The 23,521-nt window shown below is 42.0% G+C and overlaps 1 protein-coding gene and 1 long non-coding RNA gene across 2 annotated transcripts; both read right to left on the bottom strand.

The window, feature by feature from the left end:
• Positions 1-10,673: 10,673 nt before the first annotated feature.
• LOC128778585 (uncharacterized) lies at positions 10,674-23,269 on the bottom strand. The gene is made up of 2 exons (XR_008424211.1): positions 23,092-23,269; positions 10,674-12,579 (listed from the first exon to the last, which is right to left on the bottom strand). It is a non-coding gene; the product is annotated as an uncharacterized LOC128778585 (long non-coding RNA).
• On the bottom strand, positions 14,299-18,661 carry KLHL9 (kelch like family member 9). Its single transcript, XM_019439871.2, has one exon. The coding sequence runs from the start codon at positions 18,086-18,088 to the stop codon at positions 16,235-16,237; it is 1,854 nt and encodes a 617-aa protein (XP_019295416.1). The 5' UTR covers positions 18,089-18,661; the 3' UTR covers positions 14,299-16,234.
• Positions 23,270-23,521: the final 252 nt, after the last annotated feature.

Raw genomic sequence — 23,521 nt, 5'->3', positions numbered from 1 at the left:
TGGGGCGATGGGGTGATGGGGCGATGGGATGATGGGACGATGGGAAAATAGGCGATGGGGCGGTGGGGCGATGGGGCGATGGGGCTATGCGACGATGGGGCGATGGGACGATGGGATGATGGGCGATGGGACGATGGGTCGATGGGACGGTGGGGCGATGGGGCGATGGGACGGTGGGGCGATGGGGCATTGGGACTATGGGACGATGGGCGATGGGGCGATGGGACGATGGGACGATGTGGCGATGCACGATGGGGCAATGCGCGATGGGGCGATGGGACGGTGAGGCGATGGGACGATGGTGCGATGGGACGATGGGACGATAGGCGATGGGGCGGTGGGACGGTGGGACGGTGGGGCGATGGGACGATGGGGCGATGGGGCATTGGGACTATGGGACGATGGGCGATGGGGCGATGGGACGATGGGACGATGTGGCGATGCACGATGGGGCAATGCGCGATGGGGCGATGGGACGGTGAGGCGATGGGACGATGGTGCGATGGGACGATGGGACGATAGGCGATGGGGCGGTGGGACGGTGGGACGGTGGGGCGATGGGGCGATGGGGCGATGCGGCGATGGGGCGATGGGGCGACGGGGCGATGGGGCGATGGGGCGATAGGACGCTCCTGGACCAAAGCGTGATACAGTCGTGGGAGCCAGCCGCGCGCCCCCAGCATCTGGATGCTCTTTGTGAGGAAGTGTGGCGCCCACTAGCGTTCTGCTGACTTCTAGCAACATTGGCCAGCGGGAAGCTGGTGCGCAGGTGTCAACAGATGGCACTTTGCAAAGGAGGAATTGAGAATCTCGCACAGCACCGTCGTCAACTGGGTCACCATGACGTATTTGATAGTGAATATTACATTAAAATATCAGACCTAAGATATTAAACATTCTCATATTAAGATATTCAACCGCTGTTTTCGTGAACTTTTTGCAGTGGGATTGAATGAAAACCACAATTGAATATAACTTTACTCCTCCACCATTGATGGAAACAAACTCAATAATATAGTGGAGATTACTTCTTCTTACAGTTGGTAGAAGTGTACGTTTGACCATTTCTTGTGTCTCCCTGACAAACTTCATATCATTTTTATTTAACTCCTGGTTAATGAAACTTCTCTCCCAGTATTCCAACTTGACTCTATGGTTAAAGAGGAAGGGTGGTGTTGTGCACAAGCATTCAGCACATTTGGCAGGTGAGATCTTTTTATTTTCTTTGGCAAGAAATTCATAGACTGAATGGAATTTGCCAGAATTTCATATGCACCGTGGCTCCTTTGAAGACTCAGGAAGTTGCACGTGCAAGGTCAGTTCTCCTCTGTATTTAACATGTTGATATTTTGTACCTCATGGATGTTTTGCGTTAGCTTACATTTTAAAGTATTGCATTAAGGTATTTATCTTGATTACTTAGATTTGGTGCCTCTTTAAATTTAGTACTTGAAGGAAGTACTCACTTACTTTACCCAAATACTAACCCAGGAAATAGCTTTTGAATTAGGGCTGTGAAAGTCAATGGCTGAACATCTAGGAATGTCCCATTTCTCATCACCCTCTCCTTCATAATTTTTAAAACTGGTGTCCTCGTTTCTACAAATTGTGTCTTCTCCACTGTGCCTTCAGAACTATCACCGGAAGTGGTCTGAAGGTGAGTGAGCCTGAGGGAAGGAGCTCTGACCGCTTTATACGATTCACAGAGCAGCCATTTCTGTCAGACAACTTTCAAGAGGCTGGTTCCCCGCAAAGACCTTCTTTGCGCTGTGAGATCTCTCTCCTTTATGCTCCAGGTACTGACCCCAGAGGGGAAACTTGGGCTCTGGTCCTTCACAGTCCTGCAGACACTGCCCTCTCCAGGAGGGTCCTGGGTGGGGGGAGGGGCTCCCCATGCACACCCCTGAGGGTGTTAGGGGAGCTTCACTGAAAGCTTGAGCTGGTTTGGCTGAGTGTGGACTCTACCCAGCATTGGACGTCCTACTAGCCCTGCAGGCAGCTACCATTTACTGCGGTCAGGTGGACTCTCATCTATGATCAGCCTAAAGTTTGCAAACTTTATCTCATTTAATCTTTACACTTTCCTGGGTGACCACTACTAATGTTGTCTCCACTTCTTTTGGAGGAGGAGATGAAAATCCGGTGTCATTTATCCTCCGCAGCCACAGGTGTCTTCAAAAGTGGGGTTTTCTGCCGCTCTCCAGTCCCTCCTCTTCCTCAGCTCTTAGTACTTGCCCTTAGCTGCACTGACTGTACTGCTGCCTCATTAATCTGAACCATGTCTTTAATGTCTGCCTTCCTTGTTCCCTGGAGGGCAGTCACCATCCCTGTCTTGCCTTCTGTGAGTCCACATGGCCACACACTGCCTTCCGCGTGTTGTGCAGGCAGCACCTTCTGGGGGACAGGATGCAGAGAACTCTGTAAGTTAACCTTTGAAGTTCACCTTTATGCCTCTACTATCTTCAGACTGTGTCAGAATATATGAGCCATGTCTCCTGTAAAGAAATAGGGGAGAATTCAAACTTAATGGAGAGCCCCTTACGAGGGAAATGCAGAGGGTTGGGGCATGTTGTCTTCAAGTGCATTGGAAGAAGTGGAAGAATGGTACCTGGATCAAACCACTGAGCGTTCTTTTTAGAATTGAAAAAGAGACATGGACGGAGAGTCGGGTTTTTACCTCAACCTGGGGTGTCATTTAGGTGAACGTATCCTATTGGACTGAGACTTCTATTATTTCCATGAGTGTGTTTGATCTGCAGCGTCACAATACAAAGGAAGTGTTGAGGTCATGACGTTGTCTGAAGCCCTGACAAAAAGTGGAAAGAAGATCGGGAGAAGAACCGAGGCGGCAGTCCCGGCCTAATGAAGAACCTCATGTGCAAGAAGGTGTTCAGAGCAGCTGGGTAAACTCTCCCCTGGGTGGACTTGTGCGTCATCACGCCCGCCTGGGGCCTGCCAGCCTCTTCATGATGACACTGGAGACGATGCTCTCCAGCTCTGTCAGCACCCCCTGCGGCGACCTGGCCCAGAACCGTGGCCTGCCCACGCTGGAGACCGTCACAGTTCTGCAGTATGCGGGCAGGATCGTCCTTGCTGTCGTGCCTGAAGGACCGAGAACATTTTCAGGTTTCCCCAGAAGCAGGTGCATGGCAGCCAGTTCCAAAGAGCGCAGGCCATCTCTGTCTTCAGGAGATGATGATCCAACTTCACGACGATCCGGCACGAACCGCTGAAAGTGCTCACTGGACTCGATGAGAAGGTGGACGACCCGGTGACCAGTTCGGCGCAGGAGATGGGGAAGGAAAAGACCCTCCCGAGCAACGAGGACGCCATCCTGCCTGTGGGGAGCTAGTTGCAAAGAATCAGTCTTCTCTGGCAAGACAGTACATAGCTGCCCTGCCCGGGACGTTGTCAGACTGGAAATTCAGAAGCGGAAATCAAGAAGTGCTTTCTCTGTATTAATAAGCTCATCAGAAAACCCGGCAAGTTGGAGAGGAGACTCAGTTCAACCTTCTGCAATTGAGTCTCATCTATTTCTGTGTGGCTTCAATTTTATAAATATTCACTGAAATATTTTTTGTCTGGGTCAGTTTTAAAATGTGGAGAGTCGTTTGCAGCACATGATGTATTAATAATAATGAACTATACTTTTGGGAAAAGGAATTTCATTTTAACCTGAGTAATGAGAATTTAATATCCTATAATATTTTCTATTTTTGCACATGTGATCATTTATATTATAATATGGTAAGCTTTGCTTTCTGTTTATATTGCTTTGTGGGGATAGTTAAATCTGTATTTTAATGTTTGGGTCTTACCCATACCTGTAAAGAGATACAAAATGTCTATACACCTTTAATCTGCCTTGAAATGCAAAAGGAGCATAAATAGTTTTATTAATTCCATTCACACCTTTGCCGACTTCGGTAAGAACTGGAAGGAATGGCCATTTGATCATGCCATTCCCTTGCCAGAAACTTGAACTTGCCGCCATGGGAAACCGTCACCTCAGCTAGAAAACGTGGAGTTTCCACACAGAGCCTGAATCTTTTCGCTTTTCACTTTAGGATTAACATGTCACACATTGCTTCTCATTGGCAGCTGTATTCAAGTGCCCATGTTCTATCTGCAAAGGAGACTGGAGATGTCAATTGCGTCTTCTATATTGTTAATTTAGTTTTCCATTGATGCATAATTAGTTATTAAACAACAATAGTTTTTTTACCAGTTTTTGTGAATCAGGAATTGGAAAGCAGATTCAGTGGTCTCAGGGTCTCCCATGTGGTCGAGATATCAACTGGCCTGAAGTCACCTGACGGCTTCATTGAGACGGAGAATCTGTTTCTACCGTGGGTCACTTGTATGGACATTGGCAGGAAGGACGTGGAAGTTCCTCATCACAGCCACATGGGCCTCCCCATGGTGGTCTAGGCTGTCTGCTCAACATGGCAGCTGGCTTCAACTAGAGAGAGTGATAAAAGAAGAGAGGAGTGGAGGAGGCAGTAAATTGTTTTGAGGCATAGCCTTAGAAGTTTCCAGAATCATTTCAGCCATATGTTGTGTATGCATTACAGGGGAGTCACAACATCCAGTATATAGTCAAGGGAAGGGACAAGGAAGAATATGAGGCAGTTTGTGGATGTATTTTAAAACAACCACAACTGAGGGGCACCTGTCTGGTTCAGTTGGTGGAGCATGCGACTCTTGGTCTCAGGGTCCTGAGTTCAAGCCCCACACTGGGCATAGAGATTGCTTAAAAAAAATAAAAAACAAAACCCCACAACCTGAAGACACAGGATTCGTAAGGTAGACTATCCCCTAATGTGGAAGGTTGTTATATAGAAGATGGGTAGCCGTCAATATGATAGGTGATATAAGTGCTCAAATGATAGTGTGAGGTTTCTTGGGTATGGGCTTTGAGGAAGTCAAGGAATCAAGGATGACGTCTGTGTCCCTATCTCTGGTAGCAGAAGGATGAATCCACTCACAGAGAAGGGGAACACAGGAAGAAGACCAGATCTTAAGGGCAAGAAAGTTTGAAAACAGATGTTCCATGTTGGACCTGTTGAGTGGAGACGTTCTAGGGCAGCAGGTAGAAATATGGGTCTAACGTTTGGTGATAGGACTCTGGGTAAAGGCATACACATGGACGGGGCAGCTGGGTGGCTCAGTCCATTAAGCGCCTGACTCTTGGTTTCAGCTCAGGTCGTGACCTCATGGTTCATGAGTTCAAGGCCTGCAACAGGCTTCGCGCTGACAGTGTGGCGCCTGCTTGGGATTCTCTCTCTCCCTCTCTCTCTCTGCCCCCCACCCCTGCTCACTCTATCTCTATCAAAATAACTAAGTAAACTTAAAAAAAAAAAAAAGACCTACATGCAGAAGTCATAATCCTAGAGGTGACACTCGGGGCTATTTGGGAGGTTGAGACTGCATGTGCAGAGGGGATGGAGCAAGGCGTTGAGCATAGAATTTTGAGGACTCCCAAGGACCCGGCACCCTCCCCTGGCAACCAGCGGACCTGGGGTCATTTCAGGACTGTGCTCTGATAGGTCATGGGCTGGGAGTTTTCGGATCTCCAGAGTAATTTTCTCCCCACCGGGTCACGTTTCTCTGGGCAAAGACTGAGCCTGCAGCCAGTGCTCCTGCAGTTCCCTAGTGTGCTAAAACCTCTTCTAGCCTAGGCTTGCAAGGCTCCCTCCCCTCCCCTAACCTTGGGAGGCACCCGGCCAAAAGGTTGGCCAATAGATCACCTAGGGAAAGAAAGGGATGAGACACTGAGCTAGTGGGGTTACGTGAGTTCCAAGGCAGATTCCCTGCCCCTAACTACTTACGTCAATATTTATTTTATTTCTTTACATTTTTTAAATGTTTATTTATTTTTGAGATGGACAGAGAGAGAGAGACAGTGTGAGCAGGGGAGGGGCAGAGAGAGGCACAGAATCCAAAGCAGGCACCAGGCTCTGAACTGTCAGCACAGAGTCTGACACGGGGCTCGAACTCGCAAGCTGTGAGATCATGACCCGAGCTGAAGTCGGACGCTCAACCGACAAGGCCACCCAAGCACCCCTGTAATATTTATTCTCTATCCATTCTCTTTTACTGTGCCTCCATCATGTGCAACTGACATAATCGTGAGCAAGACCGTTTCCGCAGCCCTGCTCAGTGAGTGTCCTTCTCAATGTGAAGACCTACAATCCAAACAGAGAGGTTATGTGCATCACCAACACTCCCCTTCAAAATGAGGGAGCGCAGAAAGCACACAGCAGTCCCTGGTCTGTTGTAAATCTGATATCCGTTAGGGCAGGCCAGCTCCCTGGGCATTGCTCTCCGTGGCTCACCTTTCTCCTCTGCGCTTCTTAGTTCTGCCTTTTAAATTATCCTTCCTTTCCCACAAGAAGCGGTTTGTGTAGCTGCCGCATAGTCTTCCCAACCTTCTTGCTTTCTGGAAAAGTTGGGGGCTCCAATGGCCTCTTTATTTCAGGTTATCTCTTACTTTCAGTCTAAACTGATCTATGACTTTGAACATTTAGTGGGCTGGCTGTGTTTCAATTGATAAAGAGTGTCATTGGACGATAGGTACACCCACAAATCTCTCCAAATCCACGCTTTTCCACTTTGGGCTTCCCACAGGGCTTCTGTGACACAATAATTTGGTCTCTTGGAATCCTCTTGCTGAATGGCAAGAATCTGTGAGGCACTCCCTTGTGATCCTTAGGGGCCTTATGTCTGTTTGAAAATCTGTAAGGTGCCTTAGATCTTCCTTAAGTGTTAAAAGATTTTACAGTCTCGGGGCGCCTGGGTGGCTCCGTTGGTTAAGTGTCCGACTTCAGCTCAGGTCATGATCTCACGGTCTGTGAGTTCGAGCCCCGCTTTGGGCCCTGTGCTGACAGCTCGGAGCCTGGAGCCTGCTTTGGATTCTGTGTCTCCCTCTCTCTCTGCCCCTCCCCTGCTCATGCTCTGTCTCTCTCTGTTGAAAAATAAATAAACATTGAAAAAAAAAAGATTTTACAGTCTCTTAGTCTGATCTGATAAACAGGGTTTGTTATTTATTTATAATTTGTATCACTCCACACCCGATACAAAATATCCCCATTACTATAGCTTTGAAACACATTACCTTAAAATGTATTATCCAAGGGGCGCCTGGGTGGCTCAGTCAGTTAAGCATCTGACTTCAGCTCAGGTCATGACCTCACAGTTCATGAGTTCAGCCCTGCGTTGGGCTCTGTGCTGACAACTCGGAGCCCAGAGTCTGCTTCAGGTTCTGTGTCTCCCTCTCTCTCTGCCCCTCTCCCACTCGCGCTGTGTCTGTCTCAAAAATAAACATTAAAAAAAAAAAAGAGAGAAAGAGAAAAGGAAGAATGCTCTCTCTTATTAAAAGAAAGTATTATCCTAAATAACAGTTGTCTTACATGTTCTGTGAGTCAGGGATTTGTATAGGGTACAGAAGGAATGTCCCTCACAATGTCTGGGGCCTCAGCTTGGAACACACCCCACTGGATGGCTTGCCACCTCGCCAGAACATCTCCTGGAGGCCTGTTTTGTTCTGACAGATCGGTGGACTCACTACAGTTGCACCGTTTACATGGGGACCAAGGGCTCAAAAGTGAGTGACCCAGTGACAAAGCTGTATCACCTTTTATGACCTAGCCCAGTGATTCTCAGTGGGAATGATTCTGTCCCCCAGGGACTTTTGGCAATGTCTGGAGACATTTTTGGTTGTCACAACTGATGAGGACTGCTGCTGGCAGCTAGTGGGTATAGGCCAGGAATGGTGGTAAATATCCCCACAGGGCACAGGACCGTCCCCACAACAAAGACGTATCTGGCCACAAGCATTAGGAGTGTCAGGATTGACAAACTCTGATTTAATTCCAATCTTGAAGTCGCACAACACTATTTCTAACGAATCTTTTTGTAAACAATTTCCAAACCGTCCCGTATTTAAGGGGAGGTGAATTGGATTCAACTTTTCAAGAAATGGCAACGTTCTCAAGACACGTGTGGGCTGGGAGATGCTGTGGTGGGTCATCTCTGGAAAACACACAGTCTGTCTCAGTCTCCCCGTGATTTCTCTTGCTCTGTAGCGATTTTGTCATACTCACCTCGCGGGTCGTGTGTTTTCTGCTCTTAGAATCCGAGCCAATCAAGTCTGCTTGTAATCTTCCAGGAGGTCTTCAAAAGCAATGTTTCCAATCGTGCTCTTCTCATTTCAAGGGATTGTGGTGCACGATGTGATCACATCACTAATTTTTTTTAACATTCAAAAATATCTACACGATAGCTATGAGAATGTTATATGTATTATCTATAACATACATATAAAATACATAATGTTATAGCTTTCTCTGTTATGGGTTTCCCCCATCCTCATTTTTTTTCTTTTCACATTAGAAGAAAGGTTTTTTTTTTCTTCTAAAATCTTTCAGATATTTTAACAATAGTTAAAAATGTTACTTATGTGTATAAAGGGGACATCTACCAGCTTCCTCCCCCCACCCCCAAATGAGCCCTGAATTATCTTCTCTCTGACCACTAACAGCATAGATGGGGTTGAAGATTGTGCTGGTTCTCTCTTGGGTTACTCTCACACTCCTTCCTTTTCTGGAGTTGTAATGAGGCACAGCAGGTGTAGACCAACAGCAACAGATCTATAGTCAACCCAGGTCAGATTTCTTAACTTATGCTGTGAGAGCATTCACCATGAAGAATCACAAGGTTCAGTAGGAAGGGATAGAAAGGGGATTCTTACAGGGTTTGAGCTTGGGCTACATGATTCTAAGGGAATCAGGGAAAAGAATATCAGCGCTGGACCAAAGTGCTTGAGCTAGTATGTACTGGTTTTATCCTGGATGTTCTAGGAACACAGTGGAGCTGGGGTAGTCACTGGTAGGAAAGTAAAACTCACTCAAAAGCTGAGAGGGTTGTGTCTTATTGGCCACATTCCTTTCCCAACAGGTCTGAGAAGGATACCCAGGATTCCTCTTTCCTTGGAAACTATAATGCCAGGATAAATGTGGAATGTAGTGTATGAAAACCCACTATACGAAGCTTTGCAGGTGAGTTGGAAATTGGGTTGCCGGTCTGTTGGGTCAAAGTGGCCATGTGGCTCAGAAACTTGAAAAAGATGATAATCAGATATATGATATCAGACAAATAGATACTCGTCTATGATGTGAGAGGACAGTGCTTCTCAGTACCATGTCCTCAATATTAATAAAAGCAGTCTTTACAGCTTGAATGCCCAATTTGGGTAGAATAGAATTATTGGGACTATGGTATGGGTTAGGTCTGGGGTGTGAAGTCATTCCGAGGGGGTGGACAAGGCTGTTACGGAGTTACGTTATTGCTGAGATTTTTCTCTGTGACTCTGGTCTCCTGAAAGCCAGCAGTGGGGCAGTTATACAGAAATGTGGACTAGAGGGCAATCAATCACTCTTTCTATGCAGGCATGGAGCTGAGCAGTCGCAGGTTGTGCATGTTTCTTGTGCCTAATACCACCATCTGTGGTCATCTCCCTAACAGCATCCTCAACATTTCTATGATGAAGTTTTCAAAAACTGCCCATTTCTTCAAATAGAACAGCTTGGTCCTGCGACATCACAGAAGTGTAATAACTACTCCAGGGAAGTGCTATTGTGGCCCAGAATCATCAGTTGTCTTAGTGATTTTTTCTTTAAATAGAACATCCAGCCAGCGACTGGTTTGTCATTCAGGACCAGTCTTAGTAAGAAGTCACCTGTTTCAGTCATATCCCTCCCGAGGAAAAGAATGCTTAATGTATGAATGTAGGAGGATATTTTAATCTGAGACAATGTTTTGGAGAATTAGAAAATGGGGAGTTATGCCACTCTTACCATTCCCATAGCCAAGAAACACGCTTTCTCAAAGAAAGCCCATGGATGGTACTCTAAAGAATTTGGATGTCTGTGTTACACGTGTGTGTGCCTGTGTACATATGTTGCTGTTTAGGCTGAATGAAAGCTGTGTGGCTAGAGCAGTGACCTGATCCGTGGAATCCACATGGGCAAGCCCATATAAAAAGCTCCTAGAATAATATGTTTGTCAGATTTACTTATGCCTGGATTATTGCATATTATATCCTTTCTGCTGTTGAAAAGATTTACTGTGTAAGTGTCTTCATGATAAGGCTCTCTGCTAAAAAAAGTTAAAAAGAATGGGGAGTGTACTCCCCCGCCCACCCGAAAAGGGGCATGCAGTACTGAATGTGGTTGCTTAGACAAAATGTTACAAACCTTTGATAATAGTCATAATTATATGAATTTATCAATAAAATAATGATCAAAGCAATTTACATGTATATTTTTATGTGATGTCAAAACATACATTCTCTTTGATTACTGTCCCACTGTATCCACCAAAAGTTACCATAGGTTTTGTATATTTAATTATGTAATGAGTATGATGTGAAGCCTTGAAGTTTCCCATATGCTACCAAAATTTCTCATGGCTTTTGTCATTACTGGGGTCTTGCTGTTGTTGTTTGTCTTTCAGGAGATACATTTTCTGCAATCTAGCTAAAACGAGGACTTTTACTTTCAACCAGTAGATGGCAGAATAATATCAGTCCCTAGAAAGTGGTTGCTCAGAGACTGTTAGCAAGCAAATATAGGAACTAACCTATTCTCGGTTAAGGAACTCAACTTCAACAGTTCTGCACTGTGTGCACTTACATTTAATGAGCAAAATCAAGAATGTCTCTCTTTAACAAATAAATTATCAAACTATAATTACCCCTTTTAAAATCACCTGCAAGACACAATGCCTTGTGTCACTACTATAATTGTGCTGGAAGCATAAACTAATGTTTTTAGTTACGATACAGATAATATGAAACAAGGTTTTTTATACTCTGCAGATAACATAATTATCTAAGGTGAAAACACTAGAGAATCAACCCAAAAATCTGTTACAAATCAATGAGAGTAACATTTCATCCAAAAGCTTAAGAATCAATGACAGTAATGATGACAGAAAACCAGCATGCTTCAACCATGTATTTCCCACTATAACTGCAATAAAGTCTGGAATACAAGATGAAAACAAAATCTCATTCAAAACAGCAATCTATATACCAAAGACAATTTGAATAAAAGGTCATTGGAACTGAAGAAAGAGACCCTAAATGACCCATCCAAGATTTTATTATACGATTTTAAAAAGCCTAAAAATTCAGTGAGAAAGTGAAAATTATTCAAAAAGTGGTGATGGGACAATTGGATAACAATTTGAAAACATACATTAGATTTCATGCCAGAAGTCTAATAAAAAATCATACTCACAACAATATAAAATACTGGGATAATTGTACCATATCATGGAGGGAAAAATATGCAAGAAAACATTTAAAAATGACAAAGGAAAAAGTAATTTCACCACATTACAAAAAAAAACAAAAAAACCTTACATGTTAAGACATATACTCAAAGAAAAAAGATGGGGAAATACTGTATTTAGAGACTAATATTAACATAAAGGGATTTTTATAAATTTGTTTTAAAAATTCATCTTCATTTCAATCAGAAAGAAGAAAAGCTATCTGAACAGAAGATAAGCAGTATATGCCACCTTAGCAAGTTAAGAATTAGCACTGATAAAGCAATAGGATAAAGGGCAAGAAATGTGACATCAGTACTATGTAAAACAGAACAAAACAAAAAAACAGCAAAATTATCACTGAGAGTTCAAAATGCAAAAAAGATGGACATACTTGGCTGTGTCAAATTGAATGGGTGAAGGTGGTCAGAGGGTTCAGATTTCTAGTTATAAGATAAATGAGCCCTGCAGATGTAATGCACAGCAAGTGACTAGAGTTAATACTGCTGTGTACATGAAAGTTGCTAAGAAAGTAAATCTTAAAAAGTTCTCATTTCAGGAAAAAAAAATCAGTAACTATGTGTGGTGATGAATGTTAATTACACCTATTGTGGCGACCATTTCACAGCATATACATATTATCAAATCATAATGTGAACCTGAACTAGCATATGTTGATTATATAGCTCACCTTAAAAAGTTGAGTAGACCTGCCCCCACCAATTAAGAAAAAAAAAAAAAAAAAGTCTTTGTAGCAGATAGGACATTTAAAGCAAAAGACAGGAAAAAATGACTCACAAGAATGCACCTGCTCAATAAGCAAAAAATTCAGTGTTGTCAGTAATTGAAAACATATAAACCCAAACCAGGAAGGTAACTAGAACTGCAAAGATTTCCTTTGAAATAATCACTAAACACATTCTGCTGGAAAATGCACATTGGCGCATCCTTGGAAATATTTTTCAAGAACCTAAACTATTTGACTTAGATTTTACTGCTTTAGAATTTATCAAAGCCAGACATGGACAAAATTTTATGTAGGAATATAAAATCTTGCTCAATTTATAATGGTGAAAACATAAGGTAGATATTTAAATATACACTTATTGGGAAATGGAAAATATATGAAGGTACATTCGTGAGTGGAAAATTGTACAGGCATTTAATACTTTCTAAGAAAATAACCTATAAAAATCAGTAAGATAAGGGGCACCTGGGTGGCTCAGTCGGTTAAGCAGCTGACTTTGGCTCAGGTCATGGTCTCATGGTCTGTGAGTCCGAGCCCCACGTCGGGCCCTGTGCTGACAGCTCAGAGCCTGGAGCCTGTTTCAGATTCTGTGTCTCCCTCTCTCTCTGCCCCGCCCCCATTCATGCCCTGTCTCTCTCTGTCTCAAAAATAAATAAACATTAAAAAAAATTTTTTTTAATCATTAAGATAAAACTGAAGTAAAAAATTGTGATGCAAAATGATGCCAATTTTATTATACCCACTATCGTTTACTAAATGCTTCTCTGTGCACATCTTATGCTAATCACTTTGTAACATTTTCTACTTATAATTCTGATAGAGATACAATTATTAACACCCACCCTAATTTCACATACTAAAGGGGAAACTCAAGCTTTGAGAGCTTACTTATCCCAGGGTCTTTCAGTTCCTTAAACAGGTGAGCTGGGGATAGGACATTGGTTTCACTGCTTTTGACAGATTTCTGTAGTTTTGAATGAAATGTTCTGCAGGAGCATAGTTGGGTCTTTATAATCAAAACCAGGTAATTTTAATTACAAACCAGAAAAATTTGAACATGATTGAATGTGTTTGGTTTGCAGGTAAACTACAGGAATTCTGTTGACAAGAAGGGAAAAATAGAAGTATGGATTTGCCTGAGTAAAAACAGAATGTTTTTCTTAATGCACATGTATTTGATAATTAGGAAAAAAGCACATTATTATTTTATACATTTTGTAAAACCTAGAGAAAAAGTCATGATAGCAGCGTGTCTTTGAAAGTTGAATTTATTTCCTCTTACCATCCAGATTTTAGGTTAGGGTCTGGCAGATTTGAAAAATATTTGATGTCTGTACATGTGTATATGCACAATATACCCAATATTAACAGAAATTACCATTGACATATGGAATCATTGATAATTTATACTTTTCACTTTTATTTTCCTATACTTTCTATAATGCTTTTATAATACTTCTATAATCAGAAAAATATAATTTTTAAACTTAGAAAAATGAAAATAAGAAATGTGAAGAAATGTTTAATGTACTTGGAGTTTATCCTTTTTTCATCTTTTCTGTAAAAAAAAAAAAATCAGCTCCAATCATTTCAAAGCTACTGAAGTTTTCTTTATAAGCAAGGAATTCCGGATGTAATTAGTAGTATTTGAATAGCATCAGTCAGCTATTTTATGATTGCCAAGAGAGAGATCAACTGCAGAAAATTATAAAGTGAAAGGATGAGAGGTGGAGTGTGTGAGGCTGCAGGCAGGGGAAATAGGGGGAGCAGTTAGGCAACATTTAGCTAATTACAAAGCAACAGAGTCAAAGGTAACAGAAGGCAGAAACCTTTTTTCAACAAGGCAAAGAGAAAAGCTTGTGCTTCTAGAAGGCAAACAGGGCAATACCATCTCAGCCTGTCAGAATTAGCGCCAAAAGACTCATACATCAATACTAGGTAAAAAATAAAGGAGGGATGCCTGGCTGGCTCAGTTGGTAAGAGTACGCAACTCTTAATCTCTGGGTTGTGAGTTCAAGCCCCAGGCTGGGTGTGAAGCCTACTTAAAAAATAAACATAAATTAAAAAAAAAAATAATAAAGGAACTATAGCAGAATTATCCCTAAAAGGTCAAAATGCAAAAGGATGGACAAATTTTACCTCAAAAATTAACTAAATGGCCCTGCCTTTGTAAAACTGTAATAGATTGAGAAAATGAAATCGATGCAAGCAAATGCCAGTTAAATTACATTTATTATATAGAGAGCCTATAACTTGGTATGAAAAAACAAAGCAACTCCAATAGGTATCATCACAAGGGTAAAAGACATGAACATTCAAACACAGGAAACACAGCTACTCAAAAGAAACCGCACAAATATTTAACCTTATTAATAAAGAAATGATTGGGATGCCATTTCTTGCTTATTCAATGCACAAAGTTTACATCAATTTCTACTTTTTCTATTTTCTAAATGTACTCAATGTGCTACTTTTAGTAATAAAAAATTAGTCATTTAAAAAAACATAGAAAGTATGAAATTTTCTGCCAATGCAGAAATCATAAAAAGCATTAAAATGAATCAACACTTGTATGGGCAGTAAGGTTCAGATCCCTGGAAGCCAATTCCTCTTGTCTTGGTTCCTGAGTTTTATTATGGGATTGTCAATAAAAAGATTGTTCCTGGTTTATACTATGACAACTTCCCAAGTGTAGGGATATACATATTCATATGTATGTCAAAGTACATATGTAAATTTTTTCTTCAGGTAGGCAATTATTCTAGGAAAGTACCTCTCCAGAATCACTCACTACATAAAGAGGACTCCTTTTGCTGAAAAAGTCTCACTAGGATCTCCCCATGTGATTCGCAACCAGGTGGGATGCCCTTGGTATTTTAAAGGCTGAACATGGACTTTAGTACTGCCTGAAAGACAGCAGAGTCCTAAGCTTTCTGTAGCTGGCTTCTTAGGGAATCTGAAGTTGGTCCTGTTCTTTAGACATAGCCAAAAGGACATTATTCTGATTCGACGCAGAACTGACTGTATCTCTCCTGCTCAAATCACAGCCTTGAGGCAGATCACACAAAGTTGGAGCAACCACCCCAAATCAAATGATCATGTTAGAATGACTGAGTTGGGAAACCGAACTTAAAATCCTATAGTTTTGTTCAGCATATTCCTTTCTCAGCTGTCTTCATGTAAGTTTTACCGAATAAAAAGGTAGAAAATAGCACAGCTTACATTTACTCAGCTAAACCAATTCTCAGAAACCTGAACTTTGCCAAATAACCTGTATAAAAGCAACTCCACAGAATTCACAAGCAGAAGAAGTAAAAGAAGTTTCATCTGAAGTGACAATTTAGTCAAATGACAAATTTGGTGGTCAATTTAATATGTTGTAGCCCTTATCTGTCTCAATTTAGTATGACTCTACAGACACTTATTCTCTGGTACTGAATTCCCATTTGAATATAAATAGCTGCTAGGTAGAACAAAAAATTAATTTAAAAACAATTTCCCTACAGATGAAGTATCAACTTAAAAATCAGATGTGCCTATGTGTGGACATACGAATGTATATACACATGTATGTATGCGTGTGTGTGCGCACACGACCTTATATTTTCTCTCTCCCTTTCCCTCTCCAGAGAGAAATACAAAACCCTGGCTTAGGGCTTTACTGTTTATTTCTAAGAAACTTCACGTATTCTGAATGCACTCACACGATCTGGTGAATTGGCAACGATGTCAAAAACTATATGAAAAAAGGGATGTAGGTAATAATATTTGGCGACCTTTTATTTTAGGTTAGAGCAGGCAGCCTCCCTTTGATGTTTTGAAGTCAAAGATGAAAACTCTCCACTTTGAAGCATAATGAACAGTTACACATTTACTACGATCACCTACAATTTAACTTACACAACACCACAAAGACATCTAAAACAGTTCGCTACCTATCTTCTTACATCTGTTAAAACAGCTGGCTATGTTGAATACATTTTCACAATACATTTGTTAACCATATGATAAACACACTAAGCCAAACAATACAAATAACATCAGTTACCACTTATCTAATTAACTGTACCAATCGCTGTAAGAAGATAACAACTGAAGGGGAAGTGTGAGATCATCCATGATGCGCTGTAAAGGTATTACATTTTAGTCCTAAGAATGATCTGAAGGTGCTGAAAGAGGTGATTCTCTAGAAGGTGACCCAGGGTTTTCCTCAGGTGGAAAAACTGTGAGAGTACAAGCTCGAATGCCACCAAGAGACTCTGGAAGGTCAAAAACTTTATGCCACTCATCCTTCTCTGGGTCGTATTTCTGGACAATTTCTACCATACAACGATTATTCCAAGAATATCCACCTACAACATAGATTTTATTTTCAAAGACGGCAACTCCAACATCACTTTGACCTCTTAACATAGCAGCAATTGGAGTCCACTGGTCCAGGGTTGGTGAATAGTATTCACAGCTTAGAACATCATCATAATCGCTTGTTCCTCTGAAGTGATTGCCACCAATGACATAGAGCTTGTCTCCAACTGTACACATGCAGTGCAGACCTCTGACTGTAGTCATTGGAGCCTTCTGTGCCCATTTGTCTGTATCTGGGTCAAAACACATAAGCTCATTTTGGAAAGTGTCATGAGTAATTCCTCCTGAAATATACATTAAGCCTCCATACACTGTTCCGGCATGGCCATAGTGCGGTTCACTCATCTTTGCAACATAGCTCCACTCATTCATCCTTGGGTTGTAACATTCTACTGTGGCCAGCTCACCAGCTGCACTGCGCCCACCAACAGCATATAAATGTCCCTTGAGAGCACTCAAGTGGAAGAATGTGCGCTTTTCGTTTAAAGATGCAACCTGCATCCATTTGTTATACCGAGGATCAAATCTGAAAACTGTATCGACAGCAGTCTTTCCTTTCGTGTCATAATTACTTTGACCACCAACTACATAAAGAAAGTTTCCAATGACAGCAATACCATGCTGGTAACGAGGAGCATCCATGGGGGCTAAAGATCTCCATTCTTGTGCCCTTTCGTCATACATCCGCAGTTCTTTACTGACAACCAGCTGCTGCCTCAAAACTCCTCCTAATGTGACCAAGTGCGTCGAGTCAGATCGAATGGCAGTTCTATCTGACTGCATCACTGGCTGCATGTATGGCATCATTTGGTAATTGCTAGCTTCTAAAAGCAAATTCACACAGGTATTGTCTGTTCTCATGAAATCTACTGTCTGCACGTAATTGATGAGATCCTGTGGTGTCATCAATGGAAATCGAATATTCTTCATTAATTTTGCAGCATAATCCATCCGAGGATCTTCCAACCTTAGCCAGCGACAGGCAGCCTTGAAGAGCTCAAGTTCAGTACAGTGCTTAAGACTATTACTGGAAAGCACAAAGGCAAGCCGTTCAAAAGGGAGTTTTAGAAACTCTCCAGTACTCAATAACGCAGGAAAATTCTTCAGGATGAAATTATTGACATACTTATCCACTTCTATGAGATTGTAGGTGTTAGCAATTCGTCCAACTTCAACGCAGTTATCTAAAGAGACTCCCGAAATAAGAAATACTTTACAGAAGTCCAAAACAGGTAAGATTTGTAAAAAGCTGGCAGCTTCAAGAGTGTCCTGAAGATTGTCCATATTAAGAGAAAGTTTTGCAGTATAAATAAAATCAATTATTTTCTTCAGACCAACCTTGTTCACCCCATGAAGCTTAATGCACATTAGATCTTGTTCTTTCATTCCACCCGTGAACATAGCCTTGAAATAATCGCTAGCAGACGCCATCATAGCTCTGTGAACGGGGAAGATTTCATCTCCATCACCCGGTACCAGTGTCACATCGCAAAGCAATCCTTCTATTCTAAGCTGATCAAAGCCTTGCAATACCACCGAACTGTGAGTATTGCTGGTAAAAAAACGTGTGGTTCCTGCCTTGCAAGGCTGCAAATGGGCGGAGACGCCCATTTCGCCGTTACCAAGAGACACTTTCATGTGTGAAAGCCTTCCTTTTGCACAGATCTGTGCCGGAGAAAGAAGTTATAATCTGAAAGCTTTCAAGGAAACGAGGCTGTCCAAAGAGCCGGAGCGCTCGCTTTCCTTATCAAGGGCAAGCAGTCCCTGCGGCACCCCTCAGATCACACCAGTCAGTCATCCACTGAAAACTGTCCGATAGCAGGACCACAAAGGGCTGTGGACCTCAAATCTGACTATCATGCAGATGATTCATCACCAGAAAGCTGTTAAGTGACCCGGTTCACCTGGTCCGTCCGGCCTGCGCTGCCGCTCCTCCAGCAGTTCCGCTCCGGGCCAAGGGGGTGGCGCCGCCACGTACTGCGGCTCGCTTGGCGGCGAGGCCGGCCACCTCAGCGAGCGGCCCGCGGCGCCCTCCGCTGTCACCAGAGCGTCGCGGCGGCTACGGAGAGCGGTGTTAGGACGAGGGCCTGGAACGAGGGCCTGGCTTGAGCCCGGGCCTGGAACAAGGGCCTAGCCCCGGACGCCGAGCCGCTCCTTCCGGAAAGGCCTCGTCCCAGGATCCCCAGGGCTAGGAGCGGCCGCGGCAGCTACTGCGGCTGCGCAGCCGTCCGACCTCGTCAGTGGGCGGACGTATGGGGGATGGGGAGGAAGGACGGGGGAGACGCAAAGGGCGGGGGTTGGGGAGGAGGAGGGGTGTGGTGTGGGCGCGAGCAGGGCCTCTCGGGGTCGCTGCGGGGGTGGGATTCAATGGGCCGGAACGGGTGCAGGTATGTTACGCTGCGCGTGTGGTATAAACGTGTCGCGGCCTCCGAGCTCTCCTCCTCAATTCGTACTTTTTCTTTAAGATTTGTACTTCCTGGCTTCTGCCTTTGGAATAACAATGAAATGCGGCTTTTGTATGAATTGAAAAGAAATGGGGCAGTAGAGAGGGCGGAGGAGGAAGATGCTTAACACTGTGCCTCAATAAAGCACGTTAGCTGTGATTTCTATCCGGCACAACATAATAACACCTCAATTATAACTTGGGTTCATATTTTCAAATTACTAATCACTTGAAACATACATCGTGTGTCTCTCAGTAACCAAACTGTGACCCCGCTATGTGAATAACGTAGCCTAAATTTTGTCCTCAAAATGCAATTCCATCATCAGTAATTGTTTCCCGCTCACACATCTTTACGTGGCTATACAACTTTCCAATGAATATACATACTATAGTTTCCTTTGCCCATTATTTGCTCCTGAATATATATAACTTCTTGTACTTCATTCTTTTATAGTCTCTAATAAACTTATAAAATCTAGGCACAAAACTTTCCCCCGTTTTTGGATAAATCCTAAGGATGGGACTCAAGACATGTAAAAATGTTCCCAAAATGTGGTCACCAGCAATGTTTGTGCATTTCCCCTCTATTTTTCCCTTTATGAATATATTTATTAACTTGAATTTCTTTCGTAGTAAACTTAAATTTTGGCATATGAATAAATGTACATTGTGACACAATTTCTTCCAACACTTTCCACAGTCTGAAGGGATTCATGTCTTTTAAATCTGTCTAGTTTCTTTATGCATATGCGAACTAGTAAGAATGTAACATTTTATTATACTCTATTTTCATGTAAAAGATAGCAACTTATAGTCACTGTTCTGCACCTACTTTTTTTTCACTCGGAGATCTTCCCATATTTGTAAATAGAGAACTTTATATTGTTTCCCTATAAATGGTTGTATCATAAATTATTTAACCAATCCCCTACTGATGGACAGTTAGCTGGTTCCAATCGTTTTCTTTTGTTTCAGTAGATGGCAGCAAGTTCCAGAAGGTTCAGACTGCCAGTGGCCTCCACCAGATGCTCCAGCATATCTTAAACATGTTCAGCATAAGAGGTTGGTTGGATTGAGACTGACCTGCAAATATTCTTTACTGGACTTCATCAGCATTGGGAAGTCTTGGAAACCTGCTTGGTGCAGGAGTTGGCGATAGAAAGACTCCCCTGAGCAATGAAGACTCCATACTGGCTGTGAAGAAGGACTTCTAAGGAATCAGTCTCTATCTGAAAAAGGAAGAATAGAGCTACTATTTTGACAGCTGTCAGAGCAAGAAATGATGAGATCTCTTTATTATCAAGTTTGCAAGAATGATTAAGAGCTAAGGAAACAGACCTATGCTCTTTTATTTGTTTGTTTATTTATTTAGAGAAAGAGGAGAGAGCTAGTAGGGTAGAGGGGCAGAGGGAGAGAGAAAGAATCTTTAAGCAGGCTCCACACACAGCGCAGAACCCAATGTGGGGCTCGATTCCATGACCCTGGGATCATGACCTGAGCTGAAATCAAGAGTGGGTCTCTTAACCAACTGTGCCACCCAGGTGCCCCAGACCTGTGCTCTTAATAAAACAATTAGTATGGAGGTGCTTGGGTGGCTCAATTGGATAAGCGTCAGGACTCTTGATTTCAGCTTAGGTCATGATCTCAAGGTTCATGAGATCAATCCCTGTGTCCGGTTGTCTGCTGACAGCACAGAGCCTGCTTGGGATTCTCTCTTTCTCTCTGCCCCTCCCCAGATCTCACATGCACTCCCCCCGCCTCAAAATACATAAATGAACATTTAGTAAAAACAATTACTATGGACAGATACACTTCATCATACTCCCACATGTTTAGTCATTTTGAAAGATTTCATCATGAAATAAATCAAATGTGTCACATTTATTGATAGTATTAAGCAACTATAAAGTCAAAACACCCAGTTCATAGGAGGCACCAGCCCATCATAAATGACTTTATTCATGTACTTACCTTTTTTATTATATTTATTGTTTTCAATATTTTTGCTTGTATGCTGTTATGCTCACCTGTACATTATATTAGTTATACAGTGGTCACCTTTATATTTTTAAATTATTCTCTTTGTTCTGTTTAAAGTTTTACTTTCAAATCTTTTTGTATTGGTTTATTTTTAGTAAATAAATACCAAGACTGTTTTTGTAGCTTAATTAAAGGTACAGTTCATCCATTCATTTCATCCAAACTACATGTAATACTTAAGTCTCTAAATCATAGGCGCTATGCCTGCCTTCAAGATAAAAAGCTGAATAAAGAAAACCAAGTGCCATCCCTCTTGGAACTTTTCCTTTTTGTTGGAAGGAAACATGAAAGTCTTAAGCAATCAGTTAATTAATTTCAACTACATTATAGACTAACACAGAAAGCAAAAGAAAAGTAGCATCTATCACCAGAAACTGGAGGATGCAAAAATACTAAGCCCTGGTATCTGTTGCACGGTTCTAGAATTTGCAGAGTGCTGTGGCTAGAAATGTCAACTTGGGAGCTGAAGTATACCTGGTCCCTAAATGCTAAGGAATGAATGAGGTCTTTTAGACATAGAAAATAGAAGCCTACCACAAATTGAACCATAGGGACCTTCACAATTTCATGGGGGAAGAGAATAAGGAGCCTGAGAACGACACTGGAATGGAGGCAGCACAATAGGAGGACAAGCAGGAGACAAGGGTGATGAGAGGTGTTTAAGGCAAGAGATATGTCAAAAGGTGATGTCTTGTCTTCAGGGAAAGTGAGGTTTGGCAGAATTCGTGCCCCAGAATCCAGATCAGAGTGTATTGACTGAGGGTAAATAAGATAAGAGGTATTGGAGACAGAGTGGATAGAAACTATTGACTGAGGGTAAATAAGATAAGAGGTATTGGAGACAGAGTGGATAGAAACTTTTCTTGAGAAGGTTTATCTGTGAAGGAAAGAAGAGAAATAGGGAAGGACTTGAAAGGAAAAAAATTGGGATAATAAAAAGATAAATTAAAAATTTTTCAAAATCAGGTGCAACCTTTTTACAAACATTTTGGGGGATAGAGTTCCAGGAATGGGTGTAGTGGCACCAAGCGTATAAAATCAATATTTTATTTCTTTTAAATAATTGCTTATTTAATAGGCTAAAATGTCAGGCATCACTGTTCAATCATGTTTACGTACTCGTGGGCTAGAATGTTCTTTCATTTGCTTTGTTTGCTAGTTTTAGTTCTCTTTATTTGGGTTTCATTTTACGACATTAACTAGTTTTGTACTGTCCTGATGAATTTTGTTTTTATATATCCTTACTTCTGAAAAGTGGGTATAAACCTCATGCAGATTGTGGCTACAGTCCTATAATGTACCTCTTTGTCAGTTTCATATTTACAAATAACAGCCCATTTTCTTTATATTTTCTCTGAGTGCCGGTGTGTTGAATGTGTAGAACACCAGTACTCTCCGTCCTCATTCCTCCATGGATCTTATGAATTATCAGTTCCCATTTATATTTTAAATACTTCACATTTCTTTCTTCTTCTTTTTTTTTTTTTTTGAAGTCTATTTATTTTGGGAGAGACCACACGTGTGCACAAGTGGGGGAGGGTCAGAGAAGAGAGAGAGGCAGAGAGAGAGGGAAGAGAGAGAATCCCAAGCAGGCTCTGCACCATCCTTGTGGAGCCCGATGCAAGGCGAACTCAGGAACCTCAAGATCATGACCTGAGCTGAAATCAAGGGTCAGATGCTCAACCAACTGAGCCACCCAGGTGCCCCCCTTCACATTTTTTTCTATATTCCATTAGAATTTTGTTTATTTTTATCTATGATTTGCGATGAGCATCTAAATCAATGTGTCTAGATTGCCAGGCATTTATCCCATTACCATTTACTGGAAAGCTCTTTTCTTCTGTATTAACATCTAATTCTAAACTTAATTACTACTGATAAATGACCATATCTGGGATTGTTTTCTTCATTGTTCTGGCCACCTGAGTTCCCTTACTGTCACCATGTTTACATGTGTTGTAACTGTATTATAATCCAATTCCTTGTCTGGTAAAGCTAGATATGTAAAAATGTTTCCTGTTCTATTCTTCGATATTTTTGCTTGGTTATCTTTCCTGATTAACTTCTGAATTGTTCTACAGAGGTCAGCATGGGTCTTATAAAAATCATGAAATTTTAGGGGCGCCTGGGTGGCTCAGTCAGTTGAGCGTCCGACTTCAGCTCAGGTCACGATCTCGCGGTCCGTGAGTTCGAGCCCCGCGTCGGGCTCTGGGCTGATGGCTCAGAGCCTGGAGCCTGCTTCCATTCTGTGTCTCCCCCTCTCTCTGCCCCTCCCCTGTTCATGCTCTGTCTCTCTCTGTCTCAAAAATAAATAAAATGTTAAAAAAATTTAAAAAAAATCATGAAATTTTATAATGTTACCATAACCATCCTGCAGTGAATATAAAATTCTGAGAAACTTCCTTCACCAGATGGGCAAATGAAGCTTCATTAGCGAATTTCCCTTTCACAAAAATCTAAGGTAGGGAACAAAGAATAGATTAAAGCATCAGAAAGTACAAATGTAACCACTAAAAAGAGAAGCCCAAGGAAAAAGAGAAAGAGTAATTTTTCAAGTAAAAAAAAAATCGATTAAAAAACCAGAA

Source organism: Panthera pardus, unplaced genomic scaffold (assembly GCF_024362965.1).
Source record: "Panthera pardus isolate Hobbes unplaced genomic scaffold, ASM2436296v1 HiC_scaffold_20, whole genome shotgun sequence".
NCBI classification, from domain to species: Eukaryota; Metazoa; Chordata; class Mammalia; order Carnivora; family Felidae; genus Panthera; species Panthera pardus.
Note: the sequence above shows the minus strand (reverse complement) of the source record. Positions and strands in the feature narration are given on the sequence as shown.